Source organism: Lytechinus variegatus, chromosome 8, assembly GCF_018143015.1.
Source record: "Lytechinus variegatus isolate NC3 chromosome 8, Lvar_3.0, whole genome shotgun sequence".
NCBI classification, from domain to species: domain Eukaryota; kingdom Metazoa; phylum Echinodermata; class Echinoidea; order Temnopleuroida; family Toxopneustidae; genus Lytechinus; species Lytechinus variegatus.
In genome coordinates, this window is record NC_054747.1 from 14849922 (window position 1) to 14868599 (window position 18678).

General features: G+C 37.8%; 1 protein-coding gene across 2 annotated transcripts in view; it reads right to left on the minus strand.

The window, feature by feature from the left end:
• Window positions 1-15283: 15283 nt before the first annotated feature.
• LOC121420038 (oxysterols receptor LXR-alpha-like) overlaps window positions 15284-18678 on the minus strand; it is a 40022-nt gene continuing 36627 nt past the window's right edge. For both annotated transcript variants that reach the window (XM_041614563.1, XM_041614564.1), the window contains exons 6-7: window positions 17696-17811; window positions 15284-17032 (exon numbers count right to left, since the gene is read on the minus strand). In XM_041614563.1, the coding sequence (XP_041470497.1) occupies window positions 16913-17032; window positions 17696-17811 (236 nt within the window). In that variant the 3' untranslated portion in view covers window positions 15284-16912. The remainder of the gene's footprint in view (window positions 17033-17695; window positions 17812-18678) is intronic.

Here is an 18678-nt window from a genome sequence, read left to right on the forward strand (position 1 = left end):
TTTCAATGCTGATTATAAACAAACTATCTAGGCCTATCCAACTATATACGAAAATCGAGACGGACGCAGAAGAAACACAAGTAATCCACAAATATCAAAATAAAACGAATAAGCGACAAAAAATAAGAGAAAGTAGTTCAAATAATAATAATTACAGTGGTAACATACAAAAAAGTACTTACAAAATTATAATAGGGAGGGTGAAGTGGCAAAGGAAAGAAAGAGGGAGATAAGGGAGATGCAAATAAAAAGTGCAAATGAAAAGAGGAAAATGGCAGGTGCACAGGTCGTAATGTATTGTATCATGTGGTAGTGTTGTTGTTTTTTTACAAATAAAGTTTGACAAATTCATTGGTAGTTAAAAGTTAAGTTATTATGCAGTTTTAGTTTAGGTTATGTGATAGCTTGACTTATTGGTGTGGAGTATTGACAAATAAGCATCTTTTTAAGTTTGCGTTTAAGAATATCAATGTTTGTAGAGTTTTTCGCTAATATAGTACGGGTAGGGGGTAGGTGATAACAGTTACTTGTCTCGTTTTCATATGATAAGATCGTAAGTATTGCTTTCAGAGGTCGCCCAGTTATGTTGCCATGTTTTGTCTTTATATGTAACTGTTTTCTTCAAGAAATGTGAATAAAAATTGAAAAACAATACATTAAACAATGATAAAAAAGTTTGTTATGCTATCTTTATCTCCTTTCATTCATTGCTATGTATGAAAAACGACATTATATGAAACTTGTATAATGTTATATTCACGAAATTAAGTCGTGTAAAACCATCTATCTAAAACATTTCATACGAATGGTGTCTTAGTTTCAGAGTTTATTTCAGTCAATAGAAGTTATTCACATGCATATCTTATCTCAAAATTTGATTTTCTTTGATTAATAGCTGCCTTGAAATTAAAAAACAATCAAACAAATATTCTCCTCACCAAGTTGCAAGACCCCTCCTATTCTCCATATACACCCTCCCTCAAACTTCTTTTTCTTTGTTTTATTTCTCTCTGCGTCTCTTATCTAGAGTACCGAAGTGTGACGTCAGTTACCATGGTGTCATGGCGGGCTGGTTCTAAACAGAGTCGGAGCTGACGATTGTCTGCTCACTTTGCAAATGACTTTGGCTCGTGTGAAAAAATAGGTTGCAAGCGATCAAATTCCGATAGCAGCCATTTTCTCCTATAAGAAACAGGCTTTCATTTGGCGGGTTCATTTTGTTTAGAACCAGGCGCTATGACACCATGGCAAATGGCGTCATCGCTTCGGTACTCTTCTGTTCATTCTCTTTCATCCAACCACCCCCCCCCCCCCTCTCTCTTTCTCTCTCTCTCAGGGGTGGGCGATTTTTTTTTCTATGAAGACATGATAAATAAACCAAGGCAATGGTCACTATTGTTTCATATGTATATATATTTATTTCCAAATATAATTTTTCAGTTGTGTAACATTTGTGCCAAGTAACATGATGGAAAGTGAACATATTGTACAAAGACATACATGTAGATTCATATCATACCGAGTAGTATATCGCTTAAAGTCCACCTCAGAAAAATGTTGATTTGAATCAATACAGAAAAATCAGACAAGCACAATGCTGAAAATTTCATCAAAATCGGATGTAAAATAAGAAAGTTATGACATTTCAAAGTTTCGCTTATTTTTAACAAAATGGTTATATGAACGAGCCAGTTACATCCAAATGAGAGAGTCGATGATGTCACTCACTATTTCTTTTGTTTTTTATTGTTTAAATTATACAATATTTCAATTTTTACGAATTTGACGATTAGGACCTCCTTGCCTGAAGCACAAAATGTTAAAATAATGGAATTCCACGTGTTCAGGGAGGAATGAAACTTCATTTCACATGACAATGACGAGAAAATACAAATATTTCATATAATAAAATACAAAAGAAATAGTGAGTGATGTCATCGACTCTCTCATTTGGATGTAACTGGCTCGTTCATACAACTATTTTGTTAAAAATAAGCGAAACTTTAAAATGTCATATTTTTCTTATTTCATATCCGATTTTGATGAAATTTTCAGTGTTATGCTTGTTGAATTTTTCTCTTTTTATTCAAATCAAGTTTTTGTTAAAGTGGACTTGTCCTTTAATAAAGGGAAGGTTCAGGCAGGAGATATTATATCTCAATAAATAGAGTAAAATTCACAGAGCAAAATGCTGAAAATTTGATCAAAATCGGAAAACAAATAACGAAGTTATTGAATTCTAAAGATTTGCATTATTCCGGTGAAACAGTTCTGGGCGTGTCTTATGAATAATCACTAGGTGGGCTGATAACGACGTATCCCCACTTGTTCTTTTGTATTCTATTATATGAAATCAGGTTTATTCAACAAAAAAATTACCAAGAACTAAAACAATTGGATTTACAACTGATTAAGTGTATTAATTATCTATTGCCCCAACTTATTTCATCATAATGGAGACACATCATTTACAAAATGTATAAAAAACGAAACATTTATGATTTGATGTAACAACATAACAAAAGGAAAGTGGGGATGTGACATCACCATGCAGTCCATCTAATGAATATTCATGACGATGTGCATACAACTTTTCACAACACATTTCAGTTGTGTACCATTTGTGCCAAGTAAACACATGATGGAAAATGAACACATTGTACAAAGACATACACAGTAAGAGTTAAGTGACATGCCGTTTCACAATGACCATGTTTGCATATCATTTTTTAAAATTCTTATTGAATTCAACATAAATAAGCGAATGTCATCTCTGAAATATTAAAGGGAGTTTGCTTTGAAATATTTACCCATACCATTTGTGGCAAATGTATTGTTGCATCACAAAACTTTACTATGTTTCATTTCCATGCAATATTGAAAGTGTTTTCACAGAATCTGTTTCGTTCATTTTTCTTCCTTATCAGAGGGCAGTAACTTGAATGAATTCACATCAAACTAACACTCAAGTCACACTTAAATCACAGGTTTCTCATGCACATAAGTCACATGAAGTCACACTATATCATACTTTAGTAGCACTGAGATTGTGCACTGACAATAATAAACAAGTGCAAATAGCAAGTCAAAGAAGACGACTTTGTTAATTCACAATACATAATTTTACATCGCCTCATTACATTTTTTTGCAAATAGTATACATCATCCTGGAACCAATGGCCCGTATTCTGAGGTCAGGTTTAACTTAGACCATGGTCTAACTCTGCTAAAAATTATGGGAAAGCCAAAAGTGCCCGCGGGGGGGGGGGGGCATTTACATTGACGAGTGAATATCATGCGCGACCAAAAGAAAAACACGTAAAAAGGATGTCTTTTTCAAGATAGGGCACGTTACGTACGGTGGCAAAAACACAAAAATTATGGAAAAAATTGTACTTGTTTCTCTAGGAAGGCTACGTGTTTAGGGTCAAATTTGCAGGGAAGATAAAACAAAACTAAAATGTTTTATAGAGGATGTTCTTTTTGCCCCAACACTACATGTTTAGAGTCCGATTTGCGCGAGGTGTGGAAGGTGGGGGCGTACTAAACCAAATGGTGTGTAAAGGCAAAAACCGACGACTGACGGACCCATGACATAACAAAGTATCGATGTACTTGTTTAAGGGTTCATTTCAGGGAATACTTGCCAAGAGTGTCGTTTTGTTTCCAATACTTGTTAAGGGTAGAATTTCAGACGCCGATACTTGTTAAGGGGTGCATTTCAGAATATGGAAAATACATGTTTAAGGTGCTTTTAGAGATCACATGGTCGCGCATGGTATCCACTCGTGAATGGAAGTGCCCCACCCGGGGGGGGGGGGCAAAAGTGTCAAAATTTTTATTAAGTTGTATGTTCTCTTTCCTGATTCATCGATGGTGAAGACAGTCATCTTATTTATACTTCCTAGACTATTATAAATGATTGAGAGCCAAATGAGCTGAAATATGATATCTCTTCCGTCAGTGATTTATGTAACAATTGGCTATCCATACTTAAACCACAACTTTAAACCCAAGTTTACGTTAAACCCGACTTCAGAATACGGGCCACACTGTATATATTTAAAAACACATTTTTTCAGAGATTTGTTGTTGAATATAATTGAATTTAGTTTAAACTTAATATATTACCTGACAAAGGAATCTTTTTCATATATTGACTGATGAATCCATCAGAACTGACATAATGTAATGCATATTAAATAACAGGGTGCAACATAACTTTTTAGAAGCACTTGCCCGGTCAATATCATATCATATCGACCCTAATTTTGGTCATTCTACTGTGAGAATTTTGCTTGCCCAATACGGGTAAGTAGTGTTGGTCTTAACTTCAAAACACTTGCCCGACTCTAACTTTTACTTGCCCCGGGCAATCGGGCAAGTGCTTATGTAGCACCCTGCATAACAATGTTTAAGAAACAGAAACCGCCAATACAGAAAGCCCTCTTCCTGATCACAGTTTTAACGAAAAATTTAATTACAATATTCACTTAAAATTCCTGCTAATCTAACTTCATGTCAATCATATTTTGCATCAAATTATGTTTAAGCATATACATGACCTAATTAAAATCAAATGTTAAATTATGGCAAATTCGTATTCAACTTTTGCTTTGAGAGGGGACTTGGCTATCTAAACATTAGATTTATATTTCAGTTAAAAATACATATGGCAGTTCGTGGCATGAACACAATCATTGGCACAGATAACGATGGGGAGAGCATAGCCCTGGGTCTTATTGAGCCTTCATTACTCATGGAAAGAACAGTGTGTCCACAGTGCGCTCAAAGGGCGTTTACAGTGTGCTCAATAGGTGTCCACAGTGTGTTCAGTGTGCTCAATGGGTGTCCACATTGTGGTCAATAGTGTCCACAGTGTGTTCACAGTGTGCTGAATAAGTGTTCAGTGTGCTAACCAGGTATCCATAGCATGCTTACAGTGTGTTCAGTGTCCAGAATGTGTGTCCTGTGTACAGTGTGTTCAGAATGTGTACCAATGTGTTCCCAGTGTTCTCAATGCTTACAGTGTCTTCAGTGTGTTCACAGTGTGGGCTCCCAGTTGGCCCATAGTGTGTGTTCAGTGCGTCTGCAGTGCACTCACATTGTGGTCACAGTGTCCAGTGTGATCTCATTGTGCTCAATAGATGTCCACAGTGTGTTCACAGTGTGCTGAATACATGTTCACAGTGTGCTCACCAGGTATCCATAGCATGCTTACAGTGTGTTCAGAGTCCAGAATGTGTGTCCTGTGTACAGTGTGTTCAGAATGTGTATCCAGTGTCTTCAGTGCGTTCACAGCTTGGGCTCGCTGTCAGTCCATAGTGTGTTCACAGTGTGTCTGCAGTGCACTCACATTGTGGTCACAGTGTCCACAGTGTGATCTCAGTGTGCTCAATATGTGTTCACAGAGTGTTCAGAATGTGTCCTGTGTGGTCATGGTATACTCAGTGCTTACAGTGGGGTTCACAGTTGGCGCAAAGTGCATTCACAGGGTGTCTGCACTGTGCTCACATTGTGTTCAGTGTCCACACTGTGCTCACATTGTGTCAGCAATGTGCTTCGTGTGTCCAGAGTGTTCCCAGTGTGCTAACCAGGTATCCAAAGCATGCTTTAATAGTGTGTTCAGTGTCTAGAATGTGTGTCCTGTGTGTTCATGGTGTACTCAAGGTATTTGTAGTGTGTTCACAGTTTACTCAGTGTGTTTACAGTGTGGGTTCACAGTTGGCCCATAGTGTGCTCACAGTGTCCACATTGTGCTCATATTGTGTCAGCATTGTGCTAAGTGTGTCCGCAGTGTGTTCACAAGTGTGATTACATAGTTGACTGTGTGATGATGAGATTCAACCGATTGAAAATAACTTCACACTGTGGGGACAGTGAGTGTCCGCATTGCAAGATATCAAAGTGTGTACTCCGAAGATGTGAAAATGTGAATTCCACTGTTTCAAATGCTCAAATTTTCCAGTGTGATGTTCCACACTGTGAGGAGTGTGACCACACTGGGACAACACTGTTCTTTCCAGTAGATATATCCTAACAAAAAACACCCTTTAAAAATATAAAAGCTGTCTAAAAAAAATAATTATTAAATGTTGTACATTGGCATAAACTAGTACAATCAGTATATAGAGTTAAATCAATAAAAACAGGTTTCCCGACTTCTTTCAGAATTAAAAAAATATACAAATTTCTCTCAAGCTGCTGGTTTATTTCACTATTTCACTAGGAAATCAAAGAAACATAGTACTGAGTATAGTTTCTCATTCATGACTTGTTTTGTGTTTGTGTGTAATCTGTATAGATCACATCACATAAAAATGGCAGTCATATAAATCATAAACACTACAAAATGTTTTATTTCACTGCGCTATTTAAAGTTAGTCATTCTTAGGATTCAAGGCAGTGCTATTCGCAGGGTTTTGTGGCAAGCTCGACTTGCCCGAACTTCACTGCGACGATTATCAATGTGATTTGCATGCAGCCGTTTCTCATTAGACAGTTACAGTTACACGTGCTGGCCCAATTATCTGTTGACATCATTTCACACAGAAACAGGAGGCGGAGCCAACCTGCCATGATCTTCAAACAGCAGACGAAGTATATCGTCGCACGCACCACGAACCGTCCTCTCTGCGCACTTCTATGCGAAAGTTACTTTTGCAGAAAACGCATTTAAAGAAAAGTTTTTTTTTTAAACCAGCAATAAGTGCACCTACTAGGAGAGCAAATTATTTACCAGTGTCTTCATTAAAAAGTTCAAGTTCCAAAGTTTCATCCCGTATCTTTATACTTTCTTGAAGTTAATTATTTACGACACAGTGGGCAACGTAACAGAGAGGACGGTTCGTGGAATAGAAACAGTGCGCTTAACTGTCAGATCTCGGGCATTCGGAACATGGTATCTGGGCACCCTCATACCCATCAAACCCCCCCCCCCCCTTTCCTTCGAATAAACCTGGTGGAACCACGTGTCATTATAAAATGTAATAAGAAAAAATGCTAACATCACAACTATATCATATGCTCTACCAGGTAATTATTCATTTAAACTGGCAAAATGAAGAATTAGGCAGAGGGAGTGTCCCAAAGGTCTTGGCAGATGGCAGAAGAAAGGATATATACTACCAAGCCAAACATGGTCATAAACGTAAATTTAAGATGAAAGTTAATCGTGTTTTCATTGCTATTTGATGTAGTAAAGCAGTCTAAGGGATGATCCAAAATACCCAACCAACATAATGTCAAGCATTGACAAATGTTGATGGGGAAAAAATGAATAAAAAAAATATAGCTGTTTCAATGTGTATGTGTGGGCGGGTGTGTGTGTGCGCGTGCATGCATGTTTATCTGCACTGTACAACTATCCACATATGAAATCACTTACATGTAAGGCAACAATAGGCAGCACTTGATTGGCTTTTACAATGCAATCCAAAAAATAACATAAACGAGTAAGGCATTAATACGAGGAACAGGGCAATGACAAATTTCAATACAACCACTTTTTTCCATAATACAAAACAAAACCGATACATACATGTACAAAGTATTAAAACCGTATGCACTACAATTTTAACTCACAGAAGGCCTTAAAGACTGTAGTCGACCATCCATCAGTCAAGCAATCAACCACAGGTCAAAGCGTTTTTAATTCTTTCAGAGAGGAATATACAAACTGCGCTAATTCAAATACATTGCTGTACACACGCGTGACCAAAAAAAAAACGCGTTTTAATAAAGGGGTGCTTTTTCAGTTTTGGACGCGGTCCCCACGTGGACTCGTTAAAGGTATCAAAAACACAATTTTCAAGAAAAAGGGTGGTTTTCAATCGCGGGGTCAAATGTTTTTAGGGTATGTTTTTCCCCAAAGCTTTTTTTTAGAGACTAGTCAACCGTGTTTAGGGTATGTGTTTTCTCCAAGCTTCCCCCCCCCTGAGATCATATTTTGGCGACTTGTTTAAGGGCCAAAATGTGTATATAAGGCCCGTGAAAAACTTGTTTAGGGGTTTTTTTTATTGCACTAGGAGGTGTTTAGAAATTACTTGGTAACGCGTGTGTACAGCAAAATATCTGACTGCCCCCCTCCCCGCTAATTCCATTCTCTCATGGTTATAGTTTGACCCAGTAACTGAGAAAGCAAAGCACTTATAAAGCACTTTTTTAGTCTGGCCACATGAAAACACATAGACCAGTTCGTAGTTACTTCATGGACAATTTCATTTCTTTCATTGAGATAGGCAGATTTCAAAGCAAGATATTATGTAAGGATGCCTTACATAGCAGGATGAAGAAATTGAATAGACCGGGTGACTAGAATAGCACACCTTTGAATGCTCTAAGAAGGTATTTGTTGCATTTCTACTTTAAATGCATTATAGCATGTTGTACAATGTACTTGGCAACCTTTGAAATACCAGTCTTTCGTGGACGCATTTTTTTTTCTTTGTGGATGTGAATGAAAAGCACCATTCAAAAAGAATATATGAATGATCAAGACATCAAAGATGGTGCTTATCTCATTAAATTTTAAACCACCATGGGCAGATTGCACGAAAGGGTCTTCCCACGGATCGTCTTTCGTGTCGTCCATATTTTATAATACGCTATAAGCGGGGTGTTTCTGAAATTTATGATAAAGAATAAGATTCGTTAGCTTGCTTTTAAATCAAATTTTATACAATTTCATGATATATCACATCATTTTATAAACAAAAATTTTGTTTATTTTAACGGACAAATAAAATATGTTTGCAGATGATTTATTAAAAATGCGTTTCACATGGCGCATCATAAGAAATGGGCGACACGAAAGACGGTCCTTGCAAAGACCCTTTCGTGCAATCGGCCCCTGGTCACTTCAGTACAAATGACCTTCCTCTGATCATGCGCAGAGTGGAACTACGAACTGGCTACATTTTGCCTTACAGCATCAGAATCATACCGTCAAAGGCGGCTGAAGCCTCTGCCTGGGTTCTATGTTAAACTTGGAAGGAAGGGGGGAGGGGTCATCAGTGATACAATACACTCAATTAAATAGTTCTCCCTCCATTTTGCTGTATTTGGTGCACCTTCTTCCTTCAGTACATGTGGTGATGCTTGAAATAACCCTCAGCTAATTTGAGGCATGGCCCAGCCCTGTGGGCTACAAGTATTTTCCTGATTGTGCGAATATCCATACAGAAGATCAAACACCAACAACATTTGGATACCTTCAACACGGAAAGCGACACCGGATTCATTTTCATGCCGTTGTGCCTGCTGAATATAGCCCTCCTTTAATATATACTACATGCTGACTTATCAGGCATCCCCACCTCATAATCTTGCACAGTGTGAACACGACACAAGACCAATCCACCTCTATGTACAAAATATACACTCACGAATCAAAATACCCACAAATAATACCTGATCAACACACGGATGAACCTTATGTATACACTAAAGCACAGAGGCAAATATATATACGTATCATATATACCTGAATGAGGCATTTCAGAGACAAGATATACTGTAAATACCTATTTTGTCTGTCTAATCGATTACAACACTGCAAAATAGGTGACTAGTAGTCATAACATTCATACACCCCCTCTTTCACGAGATTTGTCATTTTTCTTTTACACAGCTTCAGTCAATAATATACATATTCCCCTGCTCATCAAACCCGAATGCAATATTATATGAATATTTAAATTGTTATATGACATGATGAAAAAAAAAAGTATTTCAGGTTAACTTAAGAAATATTCAAATGAGAAGTAAAACTAGAAATAGACAAATTTTGATTGATCGAGTTGCCATCAGATCAAATCCGATTGTATTTCATGTCACCTATTTTTACTTGGCACTTTCCTTGGCACTTTCCTGGGATAATGAGATCTATTTCAGTAATTATTCTCAGTTGGTTCTGAATGACTTGAGCAGTATGTGAAATGAGCCGATAAACTGCATTTTTACGGTTACATAAATCTTTCACAAAAAGCTATCCAGACCAGAGTTTGAATTAAACTGATCGCAGAATATCATGCTAGTGTCTTTAATGCCTTGAATATAAATATCAGGGTACACACCCCTGTACACATCAAAAATCCCTGACAAACATGAACCCTTAAACATGAATACATCATTACGCATCAAAATACCATGTTTAGGAATTCAATTCACTGGAAAAAATTCTTGGCGGTGATTCATTTCAAGTCTGTTTTTGCGTGACATCATCATCTGATCACCATCAATGACATTTGAGAATATTTTTTTATAGGCATATTTCCGCGTTTAGAAAGCACTAAGTAAATCAGAACATCTCTATCGAAGCTTTTTACACACACATATATATATATATATATAAGCTTGTCATTGTTTATAACTCACCTACACCCGACAATGGAAATTCAATTGGAAATTTACCCGACGGTCAATCAGATTATGGTCACCCTAGCCACTCTGTGGTCTAGTGGTTAAAGCACCTGCGTTCAAAGCTGGAGGAATTGGTTCAATTCCCAGCAGAAACATCTTTTTGGCATCACCAACTTTTCCAAAGGGCAGATAGCTCTGGGGAACATTGATTTAAGCTACGCCTACCGTTGTTCTCTTCATTAATTTCTTTCACAATATCTTTAAATACAAGAGATGCCAAAGCTGTTGTACATGTGTAATTTCTCACATATATATATATATATATATACCCCTACCCTGGCTTGTCTGCACATAATGTATGCACCTTCTCCACTCCCTGGGAAGCGTTCCAACTAGAGTTTACCAACTCATTTGCTAGGCATACTATATAGGCTTCTACGTTCATATATTACATAGATCTTAACTCGATGAAATTATCATCAGTGCTACGTACAAGAATGTGTTCGACCTCCATTTTCTTAATTTACTCAAACCAAGAAGTGCCCAAAATGTACAATAATGTAGACGTTGCAATGTGAACTACTAGAGACTTATGAAGTAACACAAAGTTTCATTCATATGACATTACAGTCTGGAACAGAGTATCGACGTTCAAAGCCTACATTCTGAACCATTCATAGGCTTAGATAAAAACAATGCCCACCAAAAAAATAAAAAAATAAATAAAATAAAATACTGACCAACAATGATGAAACAAATTTCATCATTCTTCACATAGAATGATTAATAAATGATAAAGTCGAGAGAAAATGCACTGTGGATCTCATCAGAATCCACCATATTTAATTTCTTACGCACCACAGTGCAGCACAGTCAATACTGGATTTTAACACTGCTTGAATTATCTTTACTCAAATTGATGAGAAAATAAAATATAATTCATAAGCATGAAAAGAGAAACAATGAGCAAACATACACTCGGATACTGAGTTGTTGGTCTTGAAAAACATCATTGATAAAATCGTTTCCAACACAATAATTTCCCACATACATGTACATGATGTATTCTGGCAAAGAACTGTGCATAGAAATACTGAGACATAACAAATACTGAGACATAACAAATTCAGAGACAAGAACATATTAAATACAAATATAAACACTAATACAGCAAAAGACATGGAATCAGTGTTAGACACCGAATGCCATCCAATAAAGAAACAATTTCCCACACAGATGTATAAAATTCATACATAGAAGTACATGAAAATACATAAAATACAGAATATAATCAGTTTTTTTCGCGTACTCAAAAATAGAAACCTCAATAGCAAAAATAACATAGCATGTGTAATCAAATTTTCCAGCACTTTACAAACATTGAGATATTACAACTAAGGTATTATTTGTTATTGATCCTGGTTGTCACTTCAGGCCAAATTACTACATGTACATGTATAAGAAAAACAAAAATTAATTTCTGGGCAACTGCAAACGCCCAGATCCCGGATAGGATCTGGGCGTTAGGGTTTAATGATCAAGTCCACCTATCAAAAATTTGAAGAGAAAAATCAAATATGATACTTGAATAAGTCTCCATTCCATGATTGTCAAAATAGGTTGACTGCTGCTTCACTGTGAAAGATCATAATCATGGAAACTTAAAACAAGGGAATTATTTATCTCATACATGTGAATGATAAATATAAAACACAAGGTTTAAAAGTAACATTTTTAGAAGGGTACATGGGGTCATAATTTACAAGAACTTCTCGTTTTTACATTAATTTTTGAAGAAATTTTTCAGTATTTTGCTGTAATTGCTTACTTGATTTTTCTCTTACTACAAGGATCATGTTATTCTCAACCTGAAGTATCCCCTTTAACGCATGTGAAGCAATAAATGGGGAAGGGCACCTCTCTCCTGAACAAAACAGAATTAAAATCTCATTTCCTGTATCACTTTCGTCACATGAAATATCAGTTCAAGTTTCTTAAATGAAATAGGACACTTACCCAAAATAATCTGCAAGAAATATTTACACTTGATTATAATGTATATAAAAAATCAACTCCAAGGAGTACATGCAGCATAAACGTAGTAACAATCCTGTTGTAATGATGAATGAAAAATAATTAAAACTTTAACAAATCCCCAGTTGCCATTTTTTAAACCATACACTAACTACACAAATAATTCAATTTCATTCTATTTCAGAGATTGAACACGAAAAACAACATTGGCTTGACCAAACTGGTAATAAAAACTCTGAATTTGCACTTCCCCTCTCGATTTGTTTTCTCCATAATTCTATGATAAAATGTAACAATTGCTATAATAATGAATTGTACTAATTTCACTAGTCGTATTTCAGTTTAGAATTGTCAAAATTTTAAAGACTGAATAATAACACTTTTGCTTATTCACTGCTTCACGCAGAGTGCATGTTGCACAATAAAATTTCATAAATGCATTACAAATAGATTTTTTCATCAAATGCCAGCTTGCCCAAAAATAATTATGTACTTCCTCCACTCAGTGAAGAGCATTCTAGCAAGAGCTACAAAGCTCAAACTAATGTACAACTTGACATCCTACCGGTTTTTCATTTAACACCCTGGGTAAGGAGAAGCAAATGTACACTGATGTCTTGCCAAGTAACATGTACAGGTAAGTAAGTACAGGATCAAATTCAAATCCTTCTCCCGAATTTCAAAGCTGTCAATGCACGGCTTAGCTCCAGGCTACGTGATCTCTGTCGAAGAGCAACGCTGTCTACATCCTGGCTTTGCACTCATCTGATACTGGTGTCACTCTCCATGTAGCCATGACACACCTAAAGGCCACCGCACACCTTACGACCTGACTGGTCTGCGACTGACTTGCGACTGAGTGAGGGGAAATGAATCGCAAGGTGGTCATAAGCCTCGACAACGCACACCTTAGGATCTGATCTGCGACTCACGCATGCGCTTTTTGCCATAGCAACTGGGAGAATGCCCTTACTACTAGGTATGCGCATTGTTTATCATATATGCGTCGTGCAACTCTGCTGTCTGATTGGCTGGAAGTTGTATTGAGCTTGTGATCCAGTCATAAGGATTCGACATGTCCAATCCTTACGATTTTCCTTGCGATTGTCTCTGACCGTCTGCAACGCGCAAGCTGACAAGAGCTGTGACGTCACATCTCCCCTCAGTCAGTCGCAAGCCAGTTGCCGACCAGTCGGGTCGTAAGGAGTGCGGTGGCCTTATGGGGGTAAGAAGACCGTGCCTTTTCATCTAATGTCCCATTCCTTTGGAAGTCCCTCCCCTCTTTGCCCCATGCAATTGACAGCATTGAGATATTCAAATCATGTCTCAAAACGTAATGTGTCTGTGCTTGTTAATGTTTTGAACGAAATGTAGTGCAACAGAAACGGTGTGGATCATCATCATCATCATCGTCGTCGTAGTCGCCATCCTTCTCCTCATCGAATGCAGCAGTGGGATTTGAAAACCCTCGCCTCTGCCTCACAGGCAAAGTTCAATACCGTTGAACCAAAAAGGCTTCCACTGAACTAAACACTGCTAGTGTAGTAGGTTTCACGGTACACCATGCATCTTTCTTGGGCAAGTGTTGGTCCAGAAAAGGACCACCCAATCTCGACGTTTCGACAAGTGTGTTCTTGTCGTCCTCAGGAGAATGAGCAAATTTTGTAAAAAGCAGGCCTTATTTACTCTGTCGAAGTGCCGTATGCACAGTATCTCGCAGGGTACATGTGTCTGATTGGCTAGAAAAGTCACATGACATCCACATATGCGGACGTGGGTGACAACACACAAAATATAAAAACTGCTAGATAAGGTGTTCTCTGATCCAACGAGTAGAAACTATCAACTTTTCATGGAGTAAAGACATTGAAAACGTGAATAAATAACATTCTTTACCATTGACGATAAAAACAGATAGATATTTTCACATGGGTATAAACAATATAAGAATAAAATGGAATCAAATTTCACACTGTATGTTGAATGGCTTTGAAAAACTGACAAAATCAGGTAATTTTATATTCTGAGGTATGTCACATATACAAGTATAACGGCAGAGGTAAAGAAAATTATGAATGTGTGGTCCTTCCTGAATCTTCATTTTCCCGAACTACAAATATAGTTGATTTGACAGTCCCATAGTTTTGGTACACCAACCTAGAAAAGTTCTTTCCGATTAGTTTTTATTCTTGATTCATGTTCCTGTGGGTCCTCGAAAAATTCAGCTTGGTTGCCCAAACCTCAACTTTGGGCAATTTTGCTAATTTGCATAAATCCAAAATGGACGCCAGATGCCATCTAGAAAACCTAACTTTTGAACCACCTGCCACAGAATGCTGAGGAATACCTCTTTTTAAGGGTTTGGGGGTGTGTAGAATCCATTTCTTTTCTCATTTTTGCAATATAGGGACATCTCCAGGTCAAATCCAAAAAGGAGGAACATGAATTAAAAAAACTTCCTTGAAAGAACATTTCTAATTATGGAAAATGTCTCATCGACTATTTGATACTGTTCTCACTACATTCCTAAAACTAGTTTACTTGAAACCAGTTTCGCGGAAACTAGTTTAATTTGTAGTGAGAACGGTCGAAGCGGTCTTGGAAGCTATCTTCCTAACCAATTCGGAAAACCATCTCGCGTTGTAGTTTTCAAGATCACTTTGCCTCGTTAAACTGGTTTTAGCGCAAGGACAAAACTGTTCTTCAGGAAGCGATCATCGCACATTTTGAGCCAGCTACTCCACACAACAGGTGTAAAATGCCTACGCTGCGGTTAAGAATTTCGCGCGAAAAGTGTCACCCCACTGACATCGTTTCCATAGCAACAAGATCACTTACGTGATTTTGAAAACCACTTTTGTGTGATCAAGTGGGAATGCTAGCAAAGCGATCTTCCGAACTGGTTTCCTGAATCAGTTTCCAGTAAACTAGTTTTAGAAAGTGAAATGAGAACGGCCTCTTACAGGAGGATTAATGTGTGTATTTCACGGACAATTTTACACCATTTGGATATAAATCACCCAGAGTAGAATGAATATGATGATCAGCAGGCGTTATCTAATGCCACTGGAAATTGCCTTATGGTTAATTTATCATCACACTTTTCCCTGGCCCGACAGCAGTTGCCCGAGGCCATGCAGTTTTGACGAAAGAAATTCTCGCTGGGACACCAAGTTGGCTTTCCCCCAATACTTCTCTTTTCACAGGCATTACCAATGCTTTTCTCAACGTCTGGGATCAGCAAATATAAATTCACTCCCTATGATTGTTGCCGCCAATTTCACTTTAAAGGGATGAATCAACTTTGTTGACAAATTAATAATTTGCTTCAAATGGAGTGAAAGATATACCTTATCTTTTCCTGAAGTATTAACATGGTTGATACCTCAGCTTTTAGACGGAGTGGAATGATTGACCTCATCTCAAAGGCAACACACTTTTTGTAAATTGAAAATGCAGGATTGAGTCTGTCACAAAGAAGTTCTTCCAGGAAAAGATGAGAGGCTCCCACTTGAATAGCGAGACGTTGACGGGAATAGAAACTTTGTTGACAAATTAATAATTTGCTTCAGATGGAGTGAAAGATATACCTTATCTTTTCCTGAAGTATCATCATGGTTGAAGCCTCAGCTTTTAGACGGAATAGAGTGATTAACCTCACCTCAAAGGCAACACACTTTTTGTAGATTGATAATGTAGGATTCAGTCTGTCACAAAGGAGTTCTTCCAGGAAACGTAGGCTCCGACTTTAATAGCAATACATTAATGGGAATAGGCAATTGTCATTGAAAAATTTTTCAATAATGCCCCAACTGTACCAGACAGTCCTTGAGATGGACAATTTCAACAAGAACATAAAAAGCATCATCAATATGGATCTGACATTGGTTCAATAGAGTTCTTGGGTCCCCTTGTGGGTGGAAGGATCCAACTTATAATTGAAGAATGCTTCAAGGATGCTCCAACGCCACTGGATAGTCCATGAGGGGGACCATTTCAACACAAAGCATCATCAACAGGGATCTGACTTCGTGGGTGGAGGGATCCAGTGTGTCATTGAAGAACGCTTCAAGAATGCTTCAACACCGCCAAAGAGTCTTGAGGTGGACATTTTTCAAATCTTCAAGGATTTAACCTGCTCCTGCCGAGTCAGAATGTCTTCAGAGCAGACCATTTGAAGAAACATCATTAATAATTGGTTGGACTGAGCTCCAGATTGTCTCCCGTTAGTCAGTGAAGAGCTTTTCATGGCAAGGACTAGAGATCAATCCATCCGCATCAGAAAGTCTTTGTAGCATAACATTTAAATAGGAATGTACAAGACATCATCCACAGGAATCTCCCGTTGGTTCAAAGGAGTTTATTTCATAGTTTCCTAATAGTCGCTGAGAAGTTCTTCAAGAAGGGGATTAGGTCCGTTTGCCCCGAGGCAGAATATCTTTAGATAGCACGTTTCCGGCAAAAAATCATCTTCCATTGGGTGGAATGAATTTTTGGTTCACCTGATAGTCTCCAGTTAGTCACTGAAGAGTTCTTCAAGCAGGGGATTAAGTTTGCTCCCACTGAGTTGGATGGTCATCAGGTCGTCCATGTAGGCTTCGGTGGCATTACGTACCTCTGTAAGGAGCATGATGATCTGTCGGAACAATGAAAAAATAATTATCTAATCTTTACAGCTCTACTGCATCGTAACAGCTATCAATATGCACATTTCATAATACATGCACGTAACCTGAAGCCCTGATTGTGTTGTCACTCCTTCACGTTAGTCCTGAGAGATTTGTCCACTTAACCCTATCTTAACTGCACTATTTCAGACCGACATATACGGGGGGGGGGGGTTCAATTTGACACCACACTCAGATCTCAGCCGTTGATTGCACGATCGTTGCAAAAATTTGCAGACGCGTAGAGCCGGATATAAACGACAAGACTGTAAAAGAAAATTTTCCAAAAATTAAGTGCTTTTTTGATTAATTATGCAAATAAGCGTATGAAATTTGAAATGAAAATCCATATTTTATTGTTGGAAATAGACATAAAATGAAATACTCCAAAAATTTTCTTTGCCCAATTGATTGTGGGCCCGGCAGCCGCAGTGCAGTGCCAATCGACGTGGCTCTACCACTTAAATATTGAACGCCAAACAGGGTGGCAGCAACTTCCATCTTTTTACTTTTGGTTGGATGTTGCCGGGGTTTGAACTCCCGACCTACATTTACGGTTGTGAGAAGAATGCTCTACCAACTGAACCGAACAAGCTTAAAGAAGTTCCAAATCATGTCCCAGCGAGCCTAACCTTTGCAAAGTGTCCCAACTTCTTTGGATGGTTGATCTGTACACAGGTCTGCAAAGCGTCGACCAACGGCTGCTGAAGCTCCTCAACCTTTATGGCTTCATCCAGGTCTCGACGATCTTCAGGGATAAAAACAGATCGAGATTCATTATTTCTCATCATTGACTATCTCTAATTAAAAATAAAGAATCTGTTGACCAGGGGCCTGTCTTACAAAGAGTTGCGATTGATCCGATCAAACTCAACTATAAACGGCCAACAACGTCAACATCCAAAATGCATGAATGTTCAAAAAAATTTCTAGGTATGACGTAAATTACATTAATTCATTGTTTTCTTTGTTTGCCTTTGTTTACAAAGGACATTTTGAAAAATTTATGTAGAAAAAAATTATGACACTGAAGGATTTCCATAGAGTTACAATTGATTGGATCGATCGTAACTCTTTGTAAGACTGGGCCCAGGTCTTGACGATCTTCAAGGATGAAGTATTGTAAAAGCCTCCATTATATTTAGAAACTAATAAATCTGTTGATGGGTCTTTCAATGAAGTTGAGGCACAAATTGTGAAATTTCAGCATAACTACGAGACTTATTACACTGTGCATTTTATTGTTCATAGGTTGTACATTCGTACCAGGCGCGGATCCAGGGGGGGGGGTGGGGGGGGGTAGGGGGATGGCACAGGGGGCATGTTTTGAGAGGCAAAATTAATAATGTCAAATGTTTGTAATGTCAAAAAAATGTCATTAAAACCGAGAGAGGTGTCCTCTCTTTTGAAGAAAGAAAACTTCTCTCTCTTTTTTTTTTTTGCTTGTCAAATTTCTTCTGGTATAAGATATCCTTAATTTGTTGCTGAAAACCTTTTTTTGGGGGGGGGGTTGTCAAAATTTTCCTCCGAAAAATTTGCCCCCCCCTTTGGAAATACCTGGATCCGCCCCTGATTCGTACATACATCTTACTGGAAATTTTGGGCCATTAAGGGG